This window comes from Borostomias antarcticus (genome assembly GCF_949987555.1).
Source record: "Borostomias antarcticus genome assembly, chromosome: 15".
In the NCBI taxonomy this organism is placed as follows: Eukaryota; Metazoa; Chordata; class Actinopteri; order Stomiiformes; family Stomiidae; genus Borostomias; species Borostomias antarcticus.
Window position 1 is genome coordinate 8,572,795 of NC_140248.1, and position 20,907 is coordinate 8,593,701.

The following is a 20,907-nucleotide window of genomic DNA, read 5'->3' on the forward strand; positions in this document are numbered from 1 at the left end:
TGAACTTGCTTTTAACCTATTTTGGAGCCTTTTTTTAGTTGCACGTACACATATGTAGGCTGGGCTCGTCATGGTCTGACGGTAGAGGAGACTGATGTCAGTGGGGTTGTAATGAGTGGTTCTAGGGGGAGGAGGGGTAACCCAGGGGTGAGGCGGTGTCTGTCATTTAATCTAAGAGTCTAAGAGTGGCTGTACTTTGTGCTCAGCCGGTTCCTAGAAAATGTGAGTGGTGGGTGATATGATGCAGATCCTGCAGGAGGATCATGGTGTCATCCCTGGATCTAGTGTGAAATAATTAGACACGAATATTCCTCTGACCTTGGCTTGAATGGGGGCTGGGCAGGGCAGGTGGGGGGAGTAGAGGGAGGGGGCACAATTGGTGTTTTTTCATTAGTCAAGAACGTCCAATGGGCAACCTCCTCCCACCCATTTTCATCAGAGCAGCATACTGTCTCATCTTTGTGTCATTATTTATTTCAGTAATGTTTACTATCACAGAAGCATGTCTCCACCAGCCTTTCTGCAAGTAGCCTACACGCCGAGCTTCACTTAAGTTGGGCTGGTTAGTAGTTAATTATCGGGTTTGTGTTCTACAGCCCCCCTTCAGTAATGTTTGCCAAAAATTGTCAGTGTTTTGAGAAGTGTTTTTGGCTTTGTTCTGCTTGAGAAAGACAGGATGTGGAGTAGTGAGGAGGTGGCTATTCCATAATGGAGTGGCATGTAGGCCTAGCTTAGTGGCAGCATTAGAAGTCTGGAGTTGACTGCGAGGTGTTAATGGGTAGAAATCTACTGGCTTTTACGCCATGGAACATGTGTCTATAAATCACCACAGCAGAATGCATTTCACATGACAGCCAACTTTATTTAGCCTCTTACAACATCATGAGGCCCCATAAATATGGAACTTGTTCTTTTGTGTTAATATAAATCTGTCAACAAAGCTTTAGGAAATGAGTTCCTGCCCCTTTGGGAAGGGATTGGCTGTCCTACATTAGAGATTTTACAATAGCATTATGTGTCTCACAATGATGTAGGCCTATCCTAAACTCCTGTCTACTCATAATGGCCTTAGAAATTCCGGAAGGTAAATCCATTTACTATTTTGGTCGCAGAGTTACTGGTAAAAAGGATCTCATGTCCCACAAAGACATTCACCAGAATCATCAATGGCAAATTGTATTTTTCCTCAGAAATATACATGACAATGTGGATGCCCTGTACTGGGTCAAGCAGACAGAGATAGTGGGATGCTTCCCAGGTTTAGGTTACAGTAAGTGTCTGCTCTGGTGGGTGCCAAGTGCTCAGTCATGTTTCAAAGACTTGGCTTTGACTCGAAAAGAGAGAGTTAGCCTACCTTTCTGGTTCTGCATTCCTGTGGTGGTAGACTGGGCCCAGTCAACCATGCTGTAGTGCCTGCCTTGCCACCCATTGTATCTGTGAGAGACTGTCACTATGGTGCCACTGGAGTGACATGCCACCCCCACCCCCCTTTTTGGTAGTTCTGGGAATCTAGCCAGTGCCCAGTTCTCTTACAGTGAGTCGTTTTCACCAAGCAAGGCTTTGAAGTGTGTCAGGCCAGTGAGAGGTGACTTCACGCTCTGTCTTGCAATCTCTTTGTCTCTCTTCCTTAGGCCCTGTTTACACAACAACGATCCCTGCATAAAACTGCAAACTTTTGTTGCGGTGTGGCTTTTTGTTTACATGACAACAGCGTTTTGGGGGCCTGAAACCGCAAACTTTTGAAACCTGGTTCCAGAGTGAAATGATTCAATAACACCACCCTTATCGTTGTCGTGTAAACTGGCAATACGTAATTCTTGTGAAAACAGTGACAACACGGCCCCACTTCGTGCCCAATAGGCATGCGCGAATAGAAGAATATGAGGGATATTCTACTTTACCGCTCACAGCTCAGTGTAGCTAGATAATGAAAGAAAACAAATAACTATAGGCCTAGATAATACAAATAAAAGGAGGACAAACAAAATATTTGGCCAATTAATCTAGTGACAAAAAAGATTTGTCTCTAAACATGATTTAATACAATTGAATAGAATAGCCTGGTAACAAAATGGCACATTTTTATAGCATAACCTACAAATCAGCTAGGCCATGAAGCCCAAGGCAGTCGATATGGCTAAAAGACATGTCATTTTTAGGTTTACATCATATCTGTGTGCTTTTAAGGATCCTTTTTTATATATAACAGTTCTATATAATATATAATAATATTATTATTATTATTATACATATATAATATTTGTTATATTGTGTATATATACAATATAACAAAATCTAAATGTGTTAAGACAGTGCTTACTATTGTGAAATAACGACAGGCCTACATTTTACACAGTGGTCTGACAGGTGTGTGAAAACCTGGCGGAAGCGGTGTTAATAAAGGATGTGAATGAATTTGATTTCTTTAACAGTAATGTCAAATATCAAAAAAATTTCTTAAAATGGATATCTCGCAACTAAACTCTTCATAATAATATATAATCATTAACTCTCCTCCAGCAAAGATTTGCTGCACTTTTATGCCCTAGCTGTGATCAGCAGAGAAACATGTATTAGGCTACATGCAAACTGAAGGCAAAAAATATTTGTGGCAAAGACCTGGGAGAACAAGCATTTAGTGGGACAACTTTGTGAATGGCTCGAGCCTAGATGGAAGGAAAACCTTCGTAGGCCATGTCCAAAGCCTGTTGCCTGCTGGCCTGGCATGCATAGCCTACTACAGCATTTTCAATCATTTTTGTGGATCCGTGTGAACATGGATCATTATCACAATACTGTTGTGTGAACGCGGAAATTTTGTGAAACTCAAAAGAAAAACTTTACAGTTTTGGAAAATTTGTTGTTGTGTAAACAGGGCCTTAGTCTCTCCCTCTGACTTTATATTTCTCTCACTCTCTCCTTTCTATCTCTCTTTTAATAATCAGTTAAGTTCCAACATGGGCAGACATGCATTGTGTTAGCTTTAGCTTTTGGGAAGAGATCATTAAATCAGAAAGATGCTTGCACTGCGTGTGGGATGCCGCATACCTGCACTGCAGGTATTCTATTTGATGAGTCAATTCTCTCCCAGACTCATCTACTCATTACTTATTCATCGACCGTTCTCTGACCCATTGGCACTTTCCCACTGACTTTTGATTGTCTAGCTTCGCCCTGAGTTGACATTGCTGAACCCGTTCAGTTACCGATTTTCCCATGGAAACTGTTCCCAAGATACTTTCACACAACACTCTCCCTCACGCCCAGTGTAAAGTGAAACTTCCTCCAAAGCCCCCATGCTTGCTAAGCATCTATCTCGCACCATACACCAGCACATCACCGGTCTGGATTAACACTCAGAACCAATTTAACCTGCTGAGTAGTACAAATATGCCAACGATTTTGTTTCACCTCATCTTCACTTTTTCAATCAAACCCTGATGCAGCAGATCTGTACCAGCGACACACTGCAGCGGCGCTTTACAAACCCTGCCCACCCACTAGGATCTCACCCTGCAGCTCGGCGTCGAGCTGACCAGCCACAATCACAGCCGAGCAAACATGCTCTGGCAGCAATTGGCTGCCCACACTCAGAACCCAGGTCACTTGGGTCTGGTACAGTAACAGTTCCGGTGCTAGTCATCTTTTGGTCCTTCTGGGCACCTTGCTGAAAGATGGAGGGGGAGAAGGGGACTGTCTTCCTGTCCTGCTGTCGCGCAGCAGGAGAGCTGTTTTCATGCTGTGGACTGAGCTGCCTCTGCAGTACTCGGCTGGCAGGCTGTGTCTTTGTGTGTTGTAGTCTGTGTCTGACCATCAGGAAGCAGCAGCCTCTCATACAGCACTGTGCTGGCTTCAGCAGACGGAGCAGTTTATCTGGGCTTTCTTTACTGAAAAGAAACATCCACTTAGAGAAGCACCTTAGTGCTAAAAGGCATCAGGCCAGAGGCAGTAAACAAATGGATGTCTGTGGTTGGGAGAAAGCTGTCCAGCGGGCACACTGAATCATGCCCTCTCACGAACACACAGATGGGAGCTACATGGGTTCACTGAGTGCATCGTTTCAGGAAGAGAACGGGAATATGGCTTGAGGATTGAGGAATATAGGCCTGCTAATTGGATTACTCTGCATAAGAGAGGCTAAATCAATGTGCTCCATATACTGTAAGGCGAAATGCTTAGAGGCAGTGTACTGAAGTCATTGTGCTACTAAAAGTATTGAGTAGATATGAACACGGATAAAAAGCTTTTGTGGTCCTCTAGGATTACTCGTCAGTTAAATGAGACTACTATGGAGGACCAAACCTGTCAAAATTAAAAATAAATACATAAATAAATAAATGACTCAACAAATGACCAATAAATAAATGAATGAATAAATATGCACAAAAATAAATAAATGAATGAATAAATGCATGCAGTAATGTGTAAATAAATACATTAAATTGGATATAAATGTATATTTGATTCATTATTTCTTGCATTTATTTCCATATTCATTTATTTATTCATTTATTTATTTATGTATTCTTTTCCACATTTATTTCCACATTTATTTATTCTTTGTTTGCTCGCTCCTTATATGCCAATTAGGGGGGCGTGGTTTTCATATCCAGGCATTAGTAGCCAAGCCCAGGCATGGTAGATTAAGTCAGTCCTACCCGACCAGAGTTAAGCCCCAATTTACATTTTACTGTCCTTCTCCCCTTTCCTTCCTCCTGCTCAAAGATTCCATACAAGCAGCCATACCTTTAGTTTATTATTCAGTACTGACTGAGTCTCATTCATGTGTGAAGAAGACCTTACCCTCCATTTACTGCGTGTTGCTTGTTAAGGGTTAGTACATGGCACGGCCATGCTCCAGAGGGAATCCAGCACTGTTGGGACTCTTATAGCAAGCACTCTACTAACTTACTGATGCCTGACATAGTGGTGGATCTCATATAGGCTTCACTAGATAATTTTGACCTTTCTTTGACCTGCATTTCGATAAGTATGTATGCTGAGCTCCATAAAAGGATATGGCCTGTGTTATATAAACATTCATTTGGTTAGTTTTTTTCTAGACTCCTCCCTTTCCCCCGCTGTCCCTCAGACTCTTGGTGACAACTTTAGTCCTAGTTTTTGTCCCCGGGTCCAGTTGCTTGAAGTGATAGGCAGAGGAGTGGCCCACATGTTTGACACCCGGTAACCCCTTGTCAGCTGCTAAAATAACATGTCACACAAGGCCGAAGGAGGCACGTGGTCACACTGGTCCTCTGGAGAGGTTCTTCACCTCTCTTCACCTACCAGGGCCACCAACACATCTTTCGAAATAGCTGCTCCAAATCAGTCCCCTCACCAGGAGTTGGACCGCACAATCACAGGAGAACCTGGGGCAGACTGTTGGACTTTCCTGCCTCCCTTATTTATAGTAAAGCTTTACCCTTAGCTGTGTCTCTCCTCTGTGTCAGCAGGTAAAATGAAATCCCACCATACTGGTTGCCCCAGTCTTACACAACACTTGGCTGCTGCACTGTCCTTACCCCACCCGAGTTACAAAAGGCACTGTCTGCTAGCCTCACATGCCGAATATAAGATTAGATAAGACTTTATTAATCCCCAGGGGGTGAAATTCAGGTGTTACAGCAGTAGAGTGACGGAGGAGGGAGAGGGGGCAAATACAAAAGAAGCAGAAAAAGCCAACTATGCAATATTAATGATAATTAAAAATAATAATAATAATAAACATGATAATAATACTACAAATAACGTACGTATGTGTGTGTGTGTGTGTGTGGGGGGGGGGCTCTGGGTTAGAGAATGGAAGAGGAGGGAAGGGGGAGCTGTCGGGCACTCTTATACAGTCTGATGGCTGTTGGCACAAAGCCACACAGCCAGTGGGGTTTTACTTGTCAACACATTCAATTGTACAATATTTAGTTTTTTATGCCTTGCAATTACATGGCTTAGCTTGTTTGTTAGTTTCCAGGCTGCGTGCGTGTGTGCGTGCGTGCATGGGCACATACATGTGTGAGTGTGTCAGAAACTGGGTGTGTTACAGTGTAGGTGTGTTACAGTGTAGGGTTTATCTGACAGTGTAGCCTGGCCTAACAACTAGTTGATGACTCTCTCTCACGCCCTTTCTTGATTATCCATGGGTAGGTAGTGCCATAAAAAACTCCTGGTTACCAACCTTTGTACCTCTCTGGCAACTGTTTCTGATGGTGTTAAATGGAGATGATAATGCACTTCCCACCCTCTGGGTTGTGCTTCCTCTGCTGTAATCTTATTATAGAGCCTACCATCAGCCTTGACCAGTTAACTAAACTGATAGTGCTTCTCAGGGTCTTCTCTAAAGGCTCAACTACAGTAAGTTTCTTTGTTTTGCACTTTGGATAGGATTGGCTGAGGGGTAGGATTGGCTGAGGGGTTAGGATTGGCTGAGGGGTTAGGGTTGGCTGAGCGGTAGGATTGGCTGAGCGGTAGGATTGGCTGAGGGGTTAGGATTGGCTGAGGGGTTAGGATTGGCTGAGGGGTTAGGATTGGCTGAGGGGTTAGGATTGGCTGAGGGGTTAGGATTGGCTGAGGGGTTAGGATTGGCTGAGGGGTAGGATTGGCTGAGGGGTTAGGATTGGCTGAGGGGTTAGGATTGGCTGAGGGGTTAGGATTGGCTGAGGGGTTAGGATTGGCTGAGGGGTTAGGATTGGCTGAGGGGTTAGGATTGGCTGAGGGGTAGGATTGGCTGAGGGGTTAGGATTGGCTGAGGGGTTAGGATTGGCTGAGGGGTTAGGATTGGCTGAGGGGTAAGGATTGGCTGAGGGGTAGGATTGGCTGAGGGGTTAGGATTGGCTGAGGGGTTAGGATTGGCTGAGGGGTTAGGATTGGCTGAGGGGTTAGGATTGGCTGAGGGGTTAGGATTGGCTGAGGGGTTAGGATTGGCTGAGGGGTTAGGATTGGCTGAGGGGTTAGGATTGGCTGAGGGGTAGGATTGGCTGAGGGGTAAGGATTGGCTGAGGGGTAGGATTGGCTGAGGGGTAGGATTGGCTGAGGGGTAGGATTGGCTGAGGGGTTAGGATTGGCTGAGGGGTAGGATTGGCTGAGGGGTTAGGATTGGCTGAGGGGTAGGATTGGCTGAGGGGTAGGATTGGCTGAGGGGTAGGATTGGCTGAGGGGTAGGATTGGCTGAGGGGTAGGATTGGCTGAGGGGTTAGGATTGGCTGAGGGGTTAGGATTGGCTGAGGGGTTAGGATTGGCTGAGGGGTTAGGATTGGCTGAGGGGTTAGGATTGGCTGAGGGGTTAGGATTGGCTGAGGGGTTAGGATTGGCTGAGGGGTTAGGATTGGCTGAGGGGTTAGGATTGGCTGAGGGGTAGGATTGGCTGAGGGGTAGGATTGGCTGAGGGGTAGCCTCGATCAGGGCTCGGGAACCTGTGGCTCCAGAGCCACATGTGACTCTTTGACTAGGTTACTCATCGTTGGTCCCACCCAAATTTAGAATTGGTAATACAATTTACAGTTAGTGGCCTAAAACCAAACCACCGAACCAATATCAGATTGAATAATATACTGTATCCAAGTGAATAAACGCTTGGTTTTGTGTGGAATGCAGCCAAATATAATCCGTCATGAGCACCAGAGAGCTCGTGGAACTTTTTTTTTTTTTTTGCAACTTAATTTAATTTAGTTACGCTGTCACTTTCACCATAGGAGGCCCAGCCCCGACTAGAAGCAAACCACAAAAAATGTGAGTGAAAGTTAGAAGAAAAAAGTGGTACAACATTCAGGAATAAAATAGCTACAACAAGCAACTTTCTGCACTTTTCTAGTGAGGACATTTCAAAGAAGAATTGACCTCAGGCCGTCATCATAGCTAGCTAACACAGCTGGGTTACCGGTAGGGGTGTAACGATACACTAATCTCACGATACGCTACGATACACGATATCTGGTTGACGATAACAATACGATACGATACACTAAGGGCAGGTGTGAAGCGTTGCAGTAGCGCTGCTGTTCACACCAATAGTGCATTTCTCCACATTTCTACTCCACTACACTTTGTGAATTTAGAGCTTAACTGTTGTAATATCATGGATAGGCTTAGACAAAAGACGTTTGTTACCAGCGTTGTGTAGCCAGCGTTCACTGAATAAATAATGAATTAACATATCACTATATTGTTTTCACCTTGACGATACGTATTGTGACGTTTCTGTATCGCGATATATTGTGGCACGATATATTGTTACACCCCTAGTTACTGGTATGTTTGATTTGCAGTAAGACATTCCAGTACAGTACAGTAACAGTAGCATAGCTAGCTAAGAAGGATATAGGATATATTCATTTTTTCTGTCTGTATCTCTCACAAACACACACATGCACACACTGGCTTCATTCGTATCTTAATTCTATTCCTTACATTCTAATCCTGTAATTGGCTCGTTATTTTCTTTCCTTCTTCCTACTCCCTCCTGTCTCTCTCTCTCTCTCTTTTGCTCTCTTTTTTTGCGAGAGCAGCACCACAGTCTTGGTAATGAGTAATGAGGATAGAAATGCTACGTGACAGGCCCAATTGCAATGTGGGTTTCAGGTGCATAGAAGAGATGAGACTGGAAGGAGGGGAGGTGTAGAGACTAAATCCTAAAATAGATTGTGCTTATGGCAAAAAACCTTTTCTTTTCTTTTTAGAGTCTTAACTCCCTGGCAGTGTAGGAAAATACTTCTCAGATGGTGAGAAGAGAGACACAGTAGCCCATAATACAATCCCTGTGTTGTCTCAGAGTCAAGTTAACCTGAGACAAATCTCATTCCAGAGCACTCCCTGCACATGGCTCGATCCATTACTGAGTTGTGATCGTAGGCGGCTCTTGACACGAGTAGCCATATTAAAAAGCCTGCTATCCCACATCACATTACTGAGCCTATCTTTCGGAGGGAAATTCTTCGTCCTAAAACTCCAGTATATGAGCAGTTTTAATAAGATGGTCCACTGAGCCCAGTTTCAAATGAATGGCTGGTTGATGAAATGTGATTCTGTAGAGGAGGGACCGTCAGTGATGGTGCCTACATTGATGACCTTACATAACAGACCCCCTGCAGGGGTTGCAGAGCATGAATGTGTCTGTGCGTGTCGGCCTGCATGCCTCTTCCTTTGTGTGTGTGGGTGCGTGCGCATGACACTGACCTATAGCAGCATTAGCCCTGGTGTTTGTAGCTAGGCAGCCGAGAGGGACACAGACAGATTAGTATAGAAATTAGTGTAGATAAATGTAGAAAAAAACATGCCTTATCCTGTGGGTTTTGCTAATTGATTATTGGGACAACATTTCATGTGTTTTATTCTGTTGGTCTGACCTTAGGAATTCAGCAATGGTCTAATTCACAAGCTATCGTTTAACTACTTTTATGGTGGGGCTGTGTGTAAGGACTATGTCCAGTATTGTATTGAGTATGTTTGTGTCTTAAAGGAGAGTTCAAGTCTGTGATTTTGTAGCCTCTAAACACATGTAATGTGTCTTGTTTACAATGAACTTAAACCAAACCAGAAAATGACATTATTTTTATTAATAAGTTCAATAAACAATGTGGTGCTTACAGACAGACGCTGTTATTTTGAAAGACTCAACTGACCAGCATGCATTGCGTGAAACTGAGCTATCGGGAGAAGGCGAATGGAGTCAGAATTCGGCAGCTCAACAGCGGTAGCCATCATTATCTCTCGAGTGAACATTTGTCACTAGGGACGGAGATTGGCAGGGACCTCCCGATTCGATTTTATCCCGATACTTGGGTGCCAATTTGATTTATATTGCGATGTTTGTGGCACTTGCAATTCTGTAATATTGCGATTCGATATGACGATTTATTGCCTTTTTTTATTTTTTTACACTGGACCATGGAAACCAGTTGAATCATACCTTTAAACAAGTCAAATTCACTTTGCTTTTCAAGTTTTATTTCAGCTTGAACATTTCAGCTTGGCCGAATTTCTTCCAGATGTGCGATTTGAATTGTGGAGGCGAAGCATGAATCTTCTCATTGTCGTCCGACATTTTTGCTGCTTCTTCTGACTGAATAATAACCGTAACCTAGCAACCTAGCTACTACGCGAAGCGTTCCGTTCTAGCAGGAAGTTGTTTTTTGGTTGTTTTTTTTATAACAAAAAAAAACGATTTTCGGGCAGCATGGCGATTTGAAAATCCTCACACACAAAAATCGAGATTTGTAACAGAATACATTTTTTCTCCCATCCCTATTTGTCACTCAGAACATTTGTCAGACCCTGTATCTAGCTATATTTGCTATTGAAGAGAATCACCGACAATGCCATAATACTGTGCAATTTGTGGAATCAAGGATTTACCTGCATCAGCGGGAGTGAGTTTCCATTGGTTGCCGGAACACCACAAAAAATCCAAAGAACTCAGGTAAATGAAACATCTGTGCGTCAGTTGTCATATTTTGTGTATGTGCGATTGCATATTTTTCGTTTTGAGGAACTAACTTCATAGGGTAGGCTAGAAATAGATGGTTAGCATGGTGCACTTGAGTCCCCGTCCTCCTAGATGTTTTTTTTGTTGTAGTTATTTTGCTCCCGGGGAATTGTCGACCTGTTTTAACGCAGCAAATCCCCAAAAGTGCAGACTTTGTGAACATGCTTTGTTTACATGAAGCAACTATAGTCAAGGAAACCACATTTTTCTTCTGTTTTTGGGTGTCCTAATTGTTGAGCCGAATGTTGTTCTAGGGTGGAATTCTCCTTTAAAGCAGCCCAACATAGGATGTGATATTTCTGCTTTTTGGTGTCCCCTACAGGTTCACTTTTGCACAACTGTGGTAAAATGGTAAATACTGTACTATGCGTGTTCAGTACAACTGCACACCTGTATTTGTTTACAAGGTGCAACCGGTCCCCAAACACCTACATTAGACAACAGAGAACAGTTGATAGTTTGTAGCTTGTATAGTTGATATATCATATAGCTATTCCTAGATATAATAATGTATGTGATTGCCACAGCTAATGTCAGTCTACTGACAGCCTCATTGGCCCAACTTGCAACAGTACACACACACTCTGGCATGCATCCATCTCCAAATGCGGTATACTGTAGCTACAAATCATACAATGCTGCACTTCATGGCTCCTGACAATCCTAACGTGTGGCTAGCCAACTAGTCATACAATGCTGCACTTCATGGCTCCTGACAATCTGTGTGGCTAGCCAACTAGTCATACAATGCTACACAATGCTCCTGACAATCCTATCGTGTAGCTAGCCAACTAGTGCTGCAATGATAAGTTATCTAACAAAACTAACTCAATTCCACAAAATCGCCAACTCTAACTCAACTAAGTTACAATAGCAAGCAAACATCAGTACACATGATGTAGTCACTAGCATGCATCCTCAGACATTCACAGCTAACACATCCACACATCAAGTAATTCTAACATAAGAGATAGCTAGCCCGCTAACATTAGGCTAGCTACATTACAAAAGAGGCCAGGTCGGCGTCAGTCTCATAGCCTTTCATTACACTTCGTCAGCTTGCTAACTCGCTAGCAATCAGTCTAAAAGGTTACTACCCTACCAGTTAGCAGCTAGGGAACATGGTACCCCAAGCTAGCTAGATTACATGCATCCTCATATAGGGATGTAACGATAACCGGTAAAATGATAAACCGTGATTAAATTTGATTAAATTTATCGTGATAATTTTATCATTAAAACCGTGCTTGATGCCCCACTTTTGTAAAACTCACTGTAAATACTGTCCAGCATCAACCAAAGCTAGCAAAAGTCTCAAAGACGTATTATTTTAATGTTAATGCAAAAAAGTGCATAGTGCTACTAATTTTATTTGTGGTTTTCAATATAAAACTTGGTGAAATTATTACAGTGTGTGTATCGGTAGTTGTAGAACATTTTCAGCACATTTTACAATACTGCGATAATACTGATAACTGATAATTTTGGTCACTAATCGTGATATGAAATGTTCACACTGTTGCATCTCTATCCTCATATATTCACAGCTAACAGCCAAACATCAAGCAATTTTAACATAAGACACAGCAAGCCAGCTAATATTAGGCTAGCTAACACTAGTACAGTACTTCAGTTCAGTTCAACAGCAAAGAGGCCAGGTCTGCGTCAGTCTTGCAGCCTTTCACTGTGCGAAGCTCCCGCCAGCAAGTGAAAGCCAATCCAATATTAACTCTAGTTTGGCTTCTGGCTTGGCCTCTTTCTCTTCTTTTTCTGGTCTTGACTTTTTCAGTGATGTTCCTTGTTGGTCTTTTTTCTCCACCATGATGTGTATTAGGGCTGCACGATTATGACAAAAGATAATTGCGATTATTTGCTTCAAAATGCTAATTGCGATTAATAATTGCAATTAATATTAAATATATAATATTAAATATAATAACCAAAATGCTACCAAATCACAGACGTTGATCCCTTTCTTGGGGCGGCTGTAGCTCAGTTGGTAGAGCGGGTCGTTCAATGATCGAAGGGTCTTTTGCGATTAGTTAATCGCAGAGGTCATAATCGCGATTTCAATTAATTCACGATTAATTGTGCAGCCCTAATGTGTATGGTAATGTGATTTAAGAATTTGCGCTATTATCATCATCGCAATAGCCAGCAGAAGTTGGTGTGTGAAGTAATGCCAAGCGTTAAAGGATTTTTCTGCGAAAATAGCGGCCCGCTACATAGGCATGTAACGATTCACTCAACTCACTATGCGATTTTCTCACGATTTTTTCATTTCTGAAAACAGGGAAGCCAAAATGCATCCACACATCTGACTTGAAACTTGTGGGTGCATCCTCGATTTCGAACTCACTCGATACATCCACGTTTGCCGCTGTCATATCATCTACAGTAGTTGTCAGAAATAAGTGACGCATTACGCAGACGCTCCACGCAGTGAAGTCAAAAGTAGTTGGTGCCCTCTGCTTTTCAAAAAAGGTAATCGCAATGCCCTTTCATCTGCACCGATTTGAATCGTGACACAAAAAAACGATTTTTAACTCCATCGCGAGGCAGCGTTACATGCCTACCGCTACACCAAACTTATTTCAAGAAGCAGCATTCAGGGGGAGGGATGGGAACGAAAGAGGCAACATTCTGCCTATTACAGTGTACCATCAAAATTATTTTGAAGCTGTTATTTTTAAGGTAAACTACATTGAGCCACTTTAACATTGTGCATTCCCAGGTCTGGCTGCATCACATGCCACAGTATACCCAGTGTGTGAACTCATATCTCATATCATATGTGCCAGCCCACACATACTTCCTGTCACTGCCCCCTGATCTTGGCCAGCTCTGTTATTCTATTCCCAGGCCGATAGTCCACTGATGGTTCATTCATTCCTTCCTTCTCACAAAAGGTTGGCCTCCCATTCACACCAAGTCGGACTGCTTCACTGCTCTGTTTGTCAGTGGTGGCCCAGTGCCCATGATGCCGCCTGGCCCTGATTGGAGCCTACCCTGTCTCCCTGCCCTTCTCCCACCCAGGGAGTTTTTTTTGTTTTTTTTTAAATCTGTGCCAACCCCTCAGGGGAATGAGGGCAGGGCAAGGAAGCGGGATTCTGGCTGTCATCCCTGAACCTTGTCTCTCACCAGGGGTTCATGCTATATAATGTCTATTTCAAGTCCTCTGGCATTTGCACTCGGAACACTGCGGTGCTCACCTATTTTACTGTTAACCACATGTAGAAATGTGTTTGTAGAAAATGGGTCAGTGATGAGCCAACTCCTAATACCATCCAGAGGCAGGAAATTGAGATGGTGAACTCATACAAGTTCCTGGGAGGGCAATGAAACAACAAACTGGACTGGTTGGACAACACTGAGGCCCTCAGCTCTGTTGTGGGGCAACAACTCTGGAGTCTTGAGGCTCTGGTGGAGAGGAGGATGAGTGACAAACTGAAGTCCATTTTGGACAACCTCTCCCATTCCCAGTACCTTCAACCACAGGCCCATCCCACCTATAACAGTGCCTGAGTGTCCCTTGTCCAAGGCCCGTCCCTCCATGTCACCTTACGCTTTATGTCACTTCACATATACATATTTATACAGATTGTATGATATATTCCTTATTTTATACATTCTATATCTTTTTTGTACTGTGCTATGTGTATTCTTTACTCTGATGTATATTCTTTCCTCTGATCTATTCTGTACATTCTCACTGCTGTAACGCCCAAATTTACAGTTCATCTTATCTTATTGAGTATGATTCCAGAATGAAATCTAAAGTATAGTATCACTATACCCAGAGGATCAGGATATCTAGTGTATATACTGTAACATAACCACTTACAACACAATTGTCAGTACACCTCAGTTCTGTATCTGTATCTGTATTGAGCATAGTATTGGAGCCATAATAAAAGGAATCTTGTGGTCTAGCCTTTATCCATCAGTATAGGGGTGGGGGTGGAGGATCTGCTGACGCAAAGAAAATTACTTTGGGCTAATCCCCATGTACATTATTCAGCTTCTAATGCTTAACAAAATAATCACTGGCTTCAACCAGTGACACACTTGATGACAGAACAAGGTTGATTCTGTGGAATTATTAATCCTTGGCAATGAGTAATGATGCCAACGCACCATGACTCTGTCTGTGCTCAGGCCACCTGTTAACACTTTAATCCGATATTCACTTTTTCATTAAATGTTTATAATAAATATATTGTGTATAACATGTAAATGATAATGCAGGACAAAGTACATGTGTCAAGTATAAATGAGGTACTACATGTAGGCTATAGGCTACTTCAATGAATTGAGCCCAGCAGCAGTTACAAAAAAAATGCCAACTGAGAGAAAAAGACAAATGTGTGATGTGATTTGTGATTACACTTTTCTTTCTAAAGATAATCACTAATCTCGTTAGACCTGCTTTCATTTAATGTTCTCTCACTGTCTTTTAATAGATAGAATCCAATGGATTAACCTGCTTTTCAGAGGGGCCCATACAGTACATTGTAATTATGTACAATATGTACTTTTTATTGTTGTTATTATTATTTTTGTTGTTGTTATTGGTGGTATTGGTGATGTTGTTGTTGTTGTTGTAACTTTTGGTTGTACTGTATGTCAGAGCTCTGTAATAAATAAAGGTAATACATGTACCTGTATTAATTATAATGCAATTACAATTCAAACTGTACTGTGATTTGCCAATCAGATCCCGCCCGGGTGTTATGGAAAACTTCACCTTCCGATGCTTCCTGTTTTTTTTTGCCCATGACTCAGTGTACTGTTGCTCAACTCCCTCGGCTTAAGTGTATATAAGTCGTCCGTCTTCACACAACAGAAAGACACACTCAAGGAGGAAGCATCATGAAGACTTTCAATCTGTGCATACTAGTCAGCCTGGCAGTGGCAGTGAACTCTATGCCGCTGTCGCCATCTACTAAACAAGATGAGGATCTCGCAAATGTAAGCTCTCTAACACTTCTAGAAAGAAGATTTCTATCTTAGAAATGTACAAATTACTGTTTTTGATTGAATCTTAAATGTGTATGCTGCTTTGAGTCACATCACCTCTATTGGAGGACGAGATATGGAACTTCTGTGATGAAAGATGTAGCTTGGAAATATGAAGTGAAACATTCCATTTCTGTCTCAAGCTGCACATCATACAGAAGTGTTCATTATCTTGATATGCATAATTGTTATATAATCCTTGCCCTGTGTCTGCTTTAGAGTTACCTGAAGAGGTTCTTCAACCTGACGGAGCATCAGAGTCCCACTGTCAGACGTGGGGTGAGCCAGCTGAGCCTGAAAGTGAGTGAGATGCAGAGGTTCTTCGGACTCCAGGTCACTGGCTCTCTGGACTCGGAGACCATTGACATGATGAAGAAGCCACGCTGTGGCGTGCCTGAAGTGTCTGCCAACTCCACCTTCGGCGACAAGTGGAAGACCAACCAACTCACCTACAGGTGAGAGAATGAAGGCCAATAATGTTTGATTGTCGTGACATGCTACAGTATCTAAAAATGGCATACAGTGTAAAGGTGAGGGACAAGCTGTGGAAGCTTGTTATCATCAAGTATTCAACAGGTGGTCTCAACCCTTCAGGAGAAATATTTTCTCAAACTTCTATTTGTCTATAAGAAATCTCAAGTGGTGTACAATGTGAATCTATTTCTCCTGTTGACTCATGCTTGGTGTCCTGCAGGATTGAGAACTACACCCCAGACATGTCTCAATCTGAGGTGGACTACTCCATAGAGCAAGCTCTCCAGGTGTGGGCCAAGGTCACACCTCTAACATTCACACGCATGTACAGCGGCATCGCTGACCTGATGATCTCCTTCGCACCAGGAGGTACAGTATCACCATTGATTAACATACTGTACTGTGTCTGACTCAAGTTCATTGTGTGTTTTTAATGTGCCCCTTGCTGGTGCTTAGTGCCCAGGATTCTGAATTTGTTGAAAAGAGTGTACTGTAGGAACCCACCGTGCCGGTCAAGCTTTTGTTTTGTCGGTGCTACTAGCGGCTAGCTGCAAAACTATGTGTGACCAATACATTATGTTCATGAAGGATTTACACTGGGCATGCACAGTCCATAATTTACAGATGTTTTTGTTTGAGTGTCAGGGTAGTACAGCAAATAAACATAGAGGGTTCCCTGCTTACATTCCCCCCATCAGTGTACACTACAGGTATGCAGTCATTGACAGTAATCCCTTGGTTAGAGGCTTGGAACAGGGGCACCCACATCAGTGTGGTTACATAACCAACTTCACCAGTCTTTAAGACGCATCTACTGTACAATCAATGGCATGCCAGCGCCTGCCCTACTGTAAACCACTCTGACAAGTTGAGAATTGTGGTATTAGAATCTTGATTCAATTCTAGCCTCTAACTTGCAATAATTGACACCCATAAGTGCACAAGCTTAGTACATCAGTGACAAGATAATGCTGGAAACTAGATATCCATATTTTATGTATTTATTCACATTGCTGAGAGCTCACACTACAGTATGTTTTCTCCTGTCTGTAGACCACGGTGATCGCTACCCCTTCGATGGCCCTAACGGCACCCTGGCCCACGCCTTCCCCCCTTCCCCTGGCATCAGAGGAGATGCCCACTTTGACGAGGACGGGACCTTCACCTTCGGCTGTGACGAAGACCTTCGAGGTGAGCCACTCACGCCATGATCAGAAATATGGAAACATTTTATCTTCTGTATTCAAGCAACTCACCCTCTAATTTTCCATTGTTTACATTGAGGAACATATATTATGAAAGAAAAAATCTCTCTCCTCTCAGATAGCAGAGCTGTAGTCATGTCTTTTGTCATTGCAGGATTCAACCTGTTTATGGTTGCTGCTCATGAGTTTGGTCACTCCATAGGCCTGTCCCACTCCCAAGACCCTGGCGCTCTCATGTATCCATTCTGCACTGCACTTTGCACTTTTAGACTTCCCACTTTTATTGTTGTTATTGTTACACATAGTCCTGTATGTTTTATTGTAATTCTGTCCTGTTTGTAACTTAGTGTAACGAGTGCTGAATGATTGTGAACAGGTCACACTTGTAAATGAGTCCTCTGAACTCAATGTGTTTTTTTACCTGTATAAATAAAGGTTAAATAAAATTAAATAAATTCTACACAGGCGCCAGAGAGCCCAGAACCTTTGTTCTGCCCCGTGATGATTTAAATCGCATCCAGTCGCTCTATGGTCAGTGTCAGCTCTTGGAAATGACATTAATTTAATTTCCATGCAAGTCACCGATAGCCTGGTGGAGTTCATACTCCAGTTTGTGCTCTGTGTTGTGCTATGCACAGTAGAACTCAACAAATATATTCTGTAGCTAGCTAACATTCACATGTCTGACCTCCAGGCCCCAACCCAAATGTGAAGCAATTGAGCAATTTGTCAGCTTGCAAAGCCTCTAAACTGATTGCAGAAACTGGGTGACCAATTAAGTGACAAATTACAAGTCCCATTGATATACTAGACTTGTGCTTACTGTTATGTTTCTCTGTGTATGCAACTCTGTGTTTTGTTTTCTGCTCCTCCTGTTCTTGGTCTCACTCCCAGATTCCTGAGTTATAATTAATACAATTCAAAGCATTTTAATAAATATGAGCACTGTGATTTGTCATTTGTGTTTTTCACTGGATGTTATAGAAGTTATGTAAAAATGTGGTTACCTGGTGGTGCTAACAGTTATTGAATTAATGTGCAATAATAATAATAACATTTGAAATACTCCTGTTTTGAAATTCTACCTACAGTATGTCTCAGTAATTACCCATTATATATTAGGCTATACTTAACATGTATTTACCAGGTAAAAGTTTATTAATTGGGGGACTATGAAAGGAGGAACAGCACAGCATAGGGATGAGAAGCAAAGTGTAAGAATTGTATTTAATCAAGAATACTTTAATTTCAATGATAGATCATTAAAGGCTGGTTATTTTATATTTAGGGCACCATCACTGCTGCCACTGCCCACACCCATGCGCATCCTTGCCAACCCCACTAACACAGGGCCTTCCCACATAACAAATCCCAATGTAACCCCTGAGTACCCACTTCTTTATCTTTATCCATGGACCCACAGTTTACCCACTTCTTTATCCATGGACCCACAGTTTACCCACTTCTTTATCCATGGACCCACAGTTTACCCACTTCTTTATCCATGGACCCACAGTTTACCCACTTCTTTACACTAATGTAAAAACGGTAACATTCCCGCTACAGTATAGAGCAGTCCAGTTTGAGACCCCATGTGATGGGTACAGCTGTGCCCAGTAAGGGGGTCTGTGTCCAGTCACATCCGGGCCCCAGTCCTGGCGTTCTAGCCGACCTGGTCATGTGGTTAGGCGGCCTGCCACAGACTGGAGCGTAATAGAGGAGCAGGGTCAAAGGCCACACATCAATATTAGGGTCAGGGTTTTAGATCCTTAGCTAACAGTACCTCTGCCTTTAGGCTACTACCTTACGCCAATCATAATGGTAATTTGGTCAGCTCAGCAGGGAAGTCAGTGTGATGTCAGCAATTGTTGGCAATATTTTTGAATACTTTTAAAGGATTAACATGGTAATTTTCACTTTTTTTGAGTTTGAACGTGCTATTTGCACAATAGGACATTGAAGAAACACAATAAAAACATTAAATATATCCGTTTTGTCGTTTTTGAGAAACTGGAAGCGTAACATTTTCAGTCCAATTTGACTCGGGGTAAAAATACTCCGAATTCGTGACGTTTTTCCCTTTGTTGACGTCACCCTAAAGTTTGAAAATCCCGCCTCCACTCCCCTACACCGCCTCCAACAGAAACCTGTCTGGCTCGCGCACCTGCTGTCTTTGCGCCTTTTCACCATCTATCCAACATGGTAAGGCAGCTCTGAACCCTTTCTCATCTTGAGAATAATTGAATAGTTGCAGTCTCTTAATTTTATATAATTTTTACGTTTTATAGGCCTAATTGTATTTGTGGTTGTCATACATATTGGGAAGTTTTTACCATGATCTCCGTGTCTGAGTAGCCAACCTAGCTAATGTTAGATAAACGAACCATAACGTTAGCTGTAATTGGCAACAGTTTTTAAAAAGCTGTCTGATCCAGCTAGCTATTTGTCTTTATCCAGCATGTTGATGTTAGCTAGCCTAATGTTTGGAATGTCAGCTAGCTGTGTTAATTAGCTAGCATGCTAACGTTAGCTCTCAATGCATTTGCTTTTGGTAACGTTAGCCCTCCAGTGCAATGGCAGAAACACAGTGCACCATACTGTACTCTTCCCTGGCATAAACACAGTGCACCATACTGTACTCTTCCCTGGTATAAACACAGTGCACCATACTGTACTCTTCCCTGGTATAAACACAGTGCACCATACTGTACTCTTCCCTGGCATCAAATCTACTTGCACCAGGTGCAAACTGTGCTGTAAGGTTTCCGAAGCGATAGCCTACCATAACTGTTGTGAGCGTGCTTTGTTGTATAGGCCAATACAATAGGCAACGTTACGAAGTCAAAGTTGGATATAAGTCAGTTTGTCTCCACAAGAATCTCCCGATTATTTCTCGCTCAAACTTAATTCGATATAATGTAGACTTACTGATAAATAGCCTATTGTTGTAATTTATGCTGTTTTGCATATGCAAAATAACGATGCTATTACTAATCGCTTTTATAATTTGCCCCCTTTTCTTGTAGCCAGATCACTACATTTCCAATACTGGGACTCGGGAGGTCCAGGTCTCTTCAGGGCTCTGGAGGTGTGCAGGTCCTGGAGGGCAGGTTGCAGCCAATGTCACCTAATGATATTATAAATATGTTACAACACCGCCCTGTTTTATGAGAAAGTAGCCTGTCTTAATTTAATGTCATGTTGTATGCGCAACAATTACCTCGGAAAATAAAGACGTAGTCCTACAGTACCCGTGCGGGTTTTTGTCATTTATTTATTCTCACATTGAGATCTTAACTTGATCAAACACACCTGCTGTGTACTGAATCGTTTGTCCTAATGTCTTGTATTGCAGCGTTGTGATGCGCATATAGAGGCTACTGTGCTAAAATTATGACTACATTTCAGGGTGGGTGGAGGTGAAGATATTAAGTCAAGTTATTATGTTCCTTTCATAATTTACAACTCCAAATAATTGTAATTCTGCAAAACATTCTGAAAGTTGTGTAGGCTTATCATCACTGTGGCATCTGCTCCACATAATGTTGATCATCCCAGCACCTCGATCCGACCCAACTTCAGGAAGCATTGCGCATTTTGGGATTAAACAGCTCCAGTAGCGATATTCTATTATAACCAGAGGGCATTACAATAACATTCAAAACGAGATCTATTGACTGCATGACCTGTTAGTCTCCAGACTCCGGAGTAGGCTATACCCCTTGACCGCTGCGC

At 42.5% G+C, this 20,907-nt stretch overlaps 2 protein-coding genes across 2 annotated transcripts in view; both read left to right on the plus strand.

Moving 5' to 3' along the window:
- dhrs11a (dehydrogenase/reductase 11a) overlaps window positions 1-20,907 on the plus strand; it is a 29,602-nt gene that overhangs the window by 2,045 nt on the left and 6,650 nt on the right. The gene's annotated exons all lie outside the window — the stretch shown is intronic.
- Window positions 15,347-18,886, plus strand: LOC311318440 (collagenase 3-like; the record flags this gene model as incomplete). Its single annotated transcript, XM_084449791.1, has 6 exons — window positions 15,347-15,445; window positions 15,713-15,948; window positions 16,188-16,336; window positions 17,021-17,140; window positions 17,306-17,419; window positions 18,780-18,886. 6 exons carry the CDS (start codon window positions 15,347-15,349, stop codon window positions 18,884-18,886), a joined length of 825 nt encoding a protein of 274 aa, XP_084305917.1.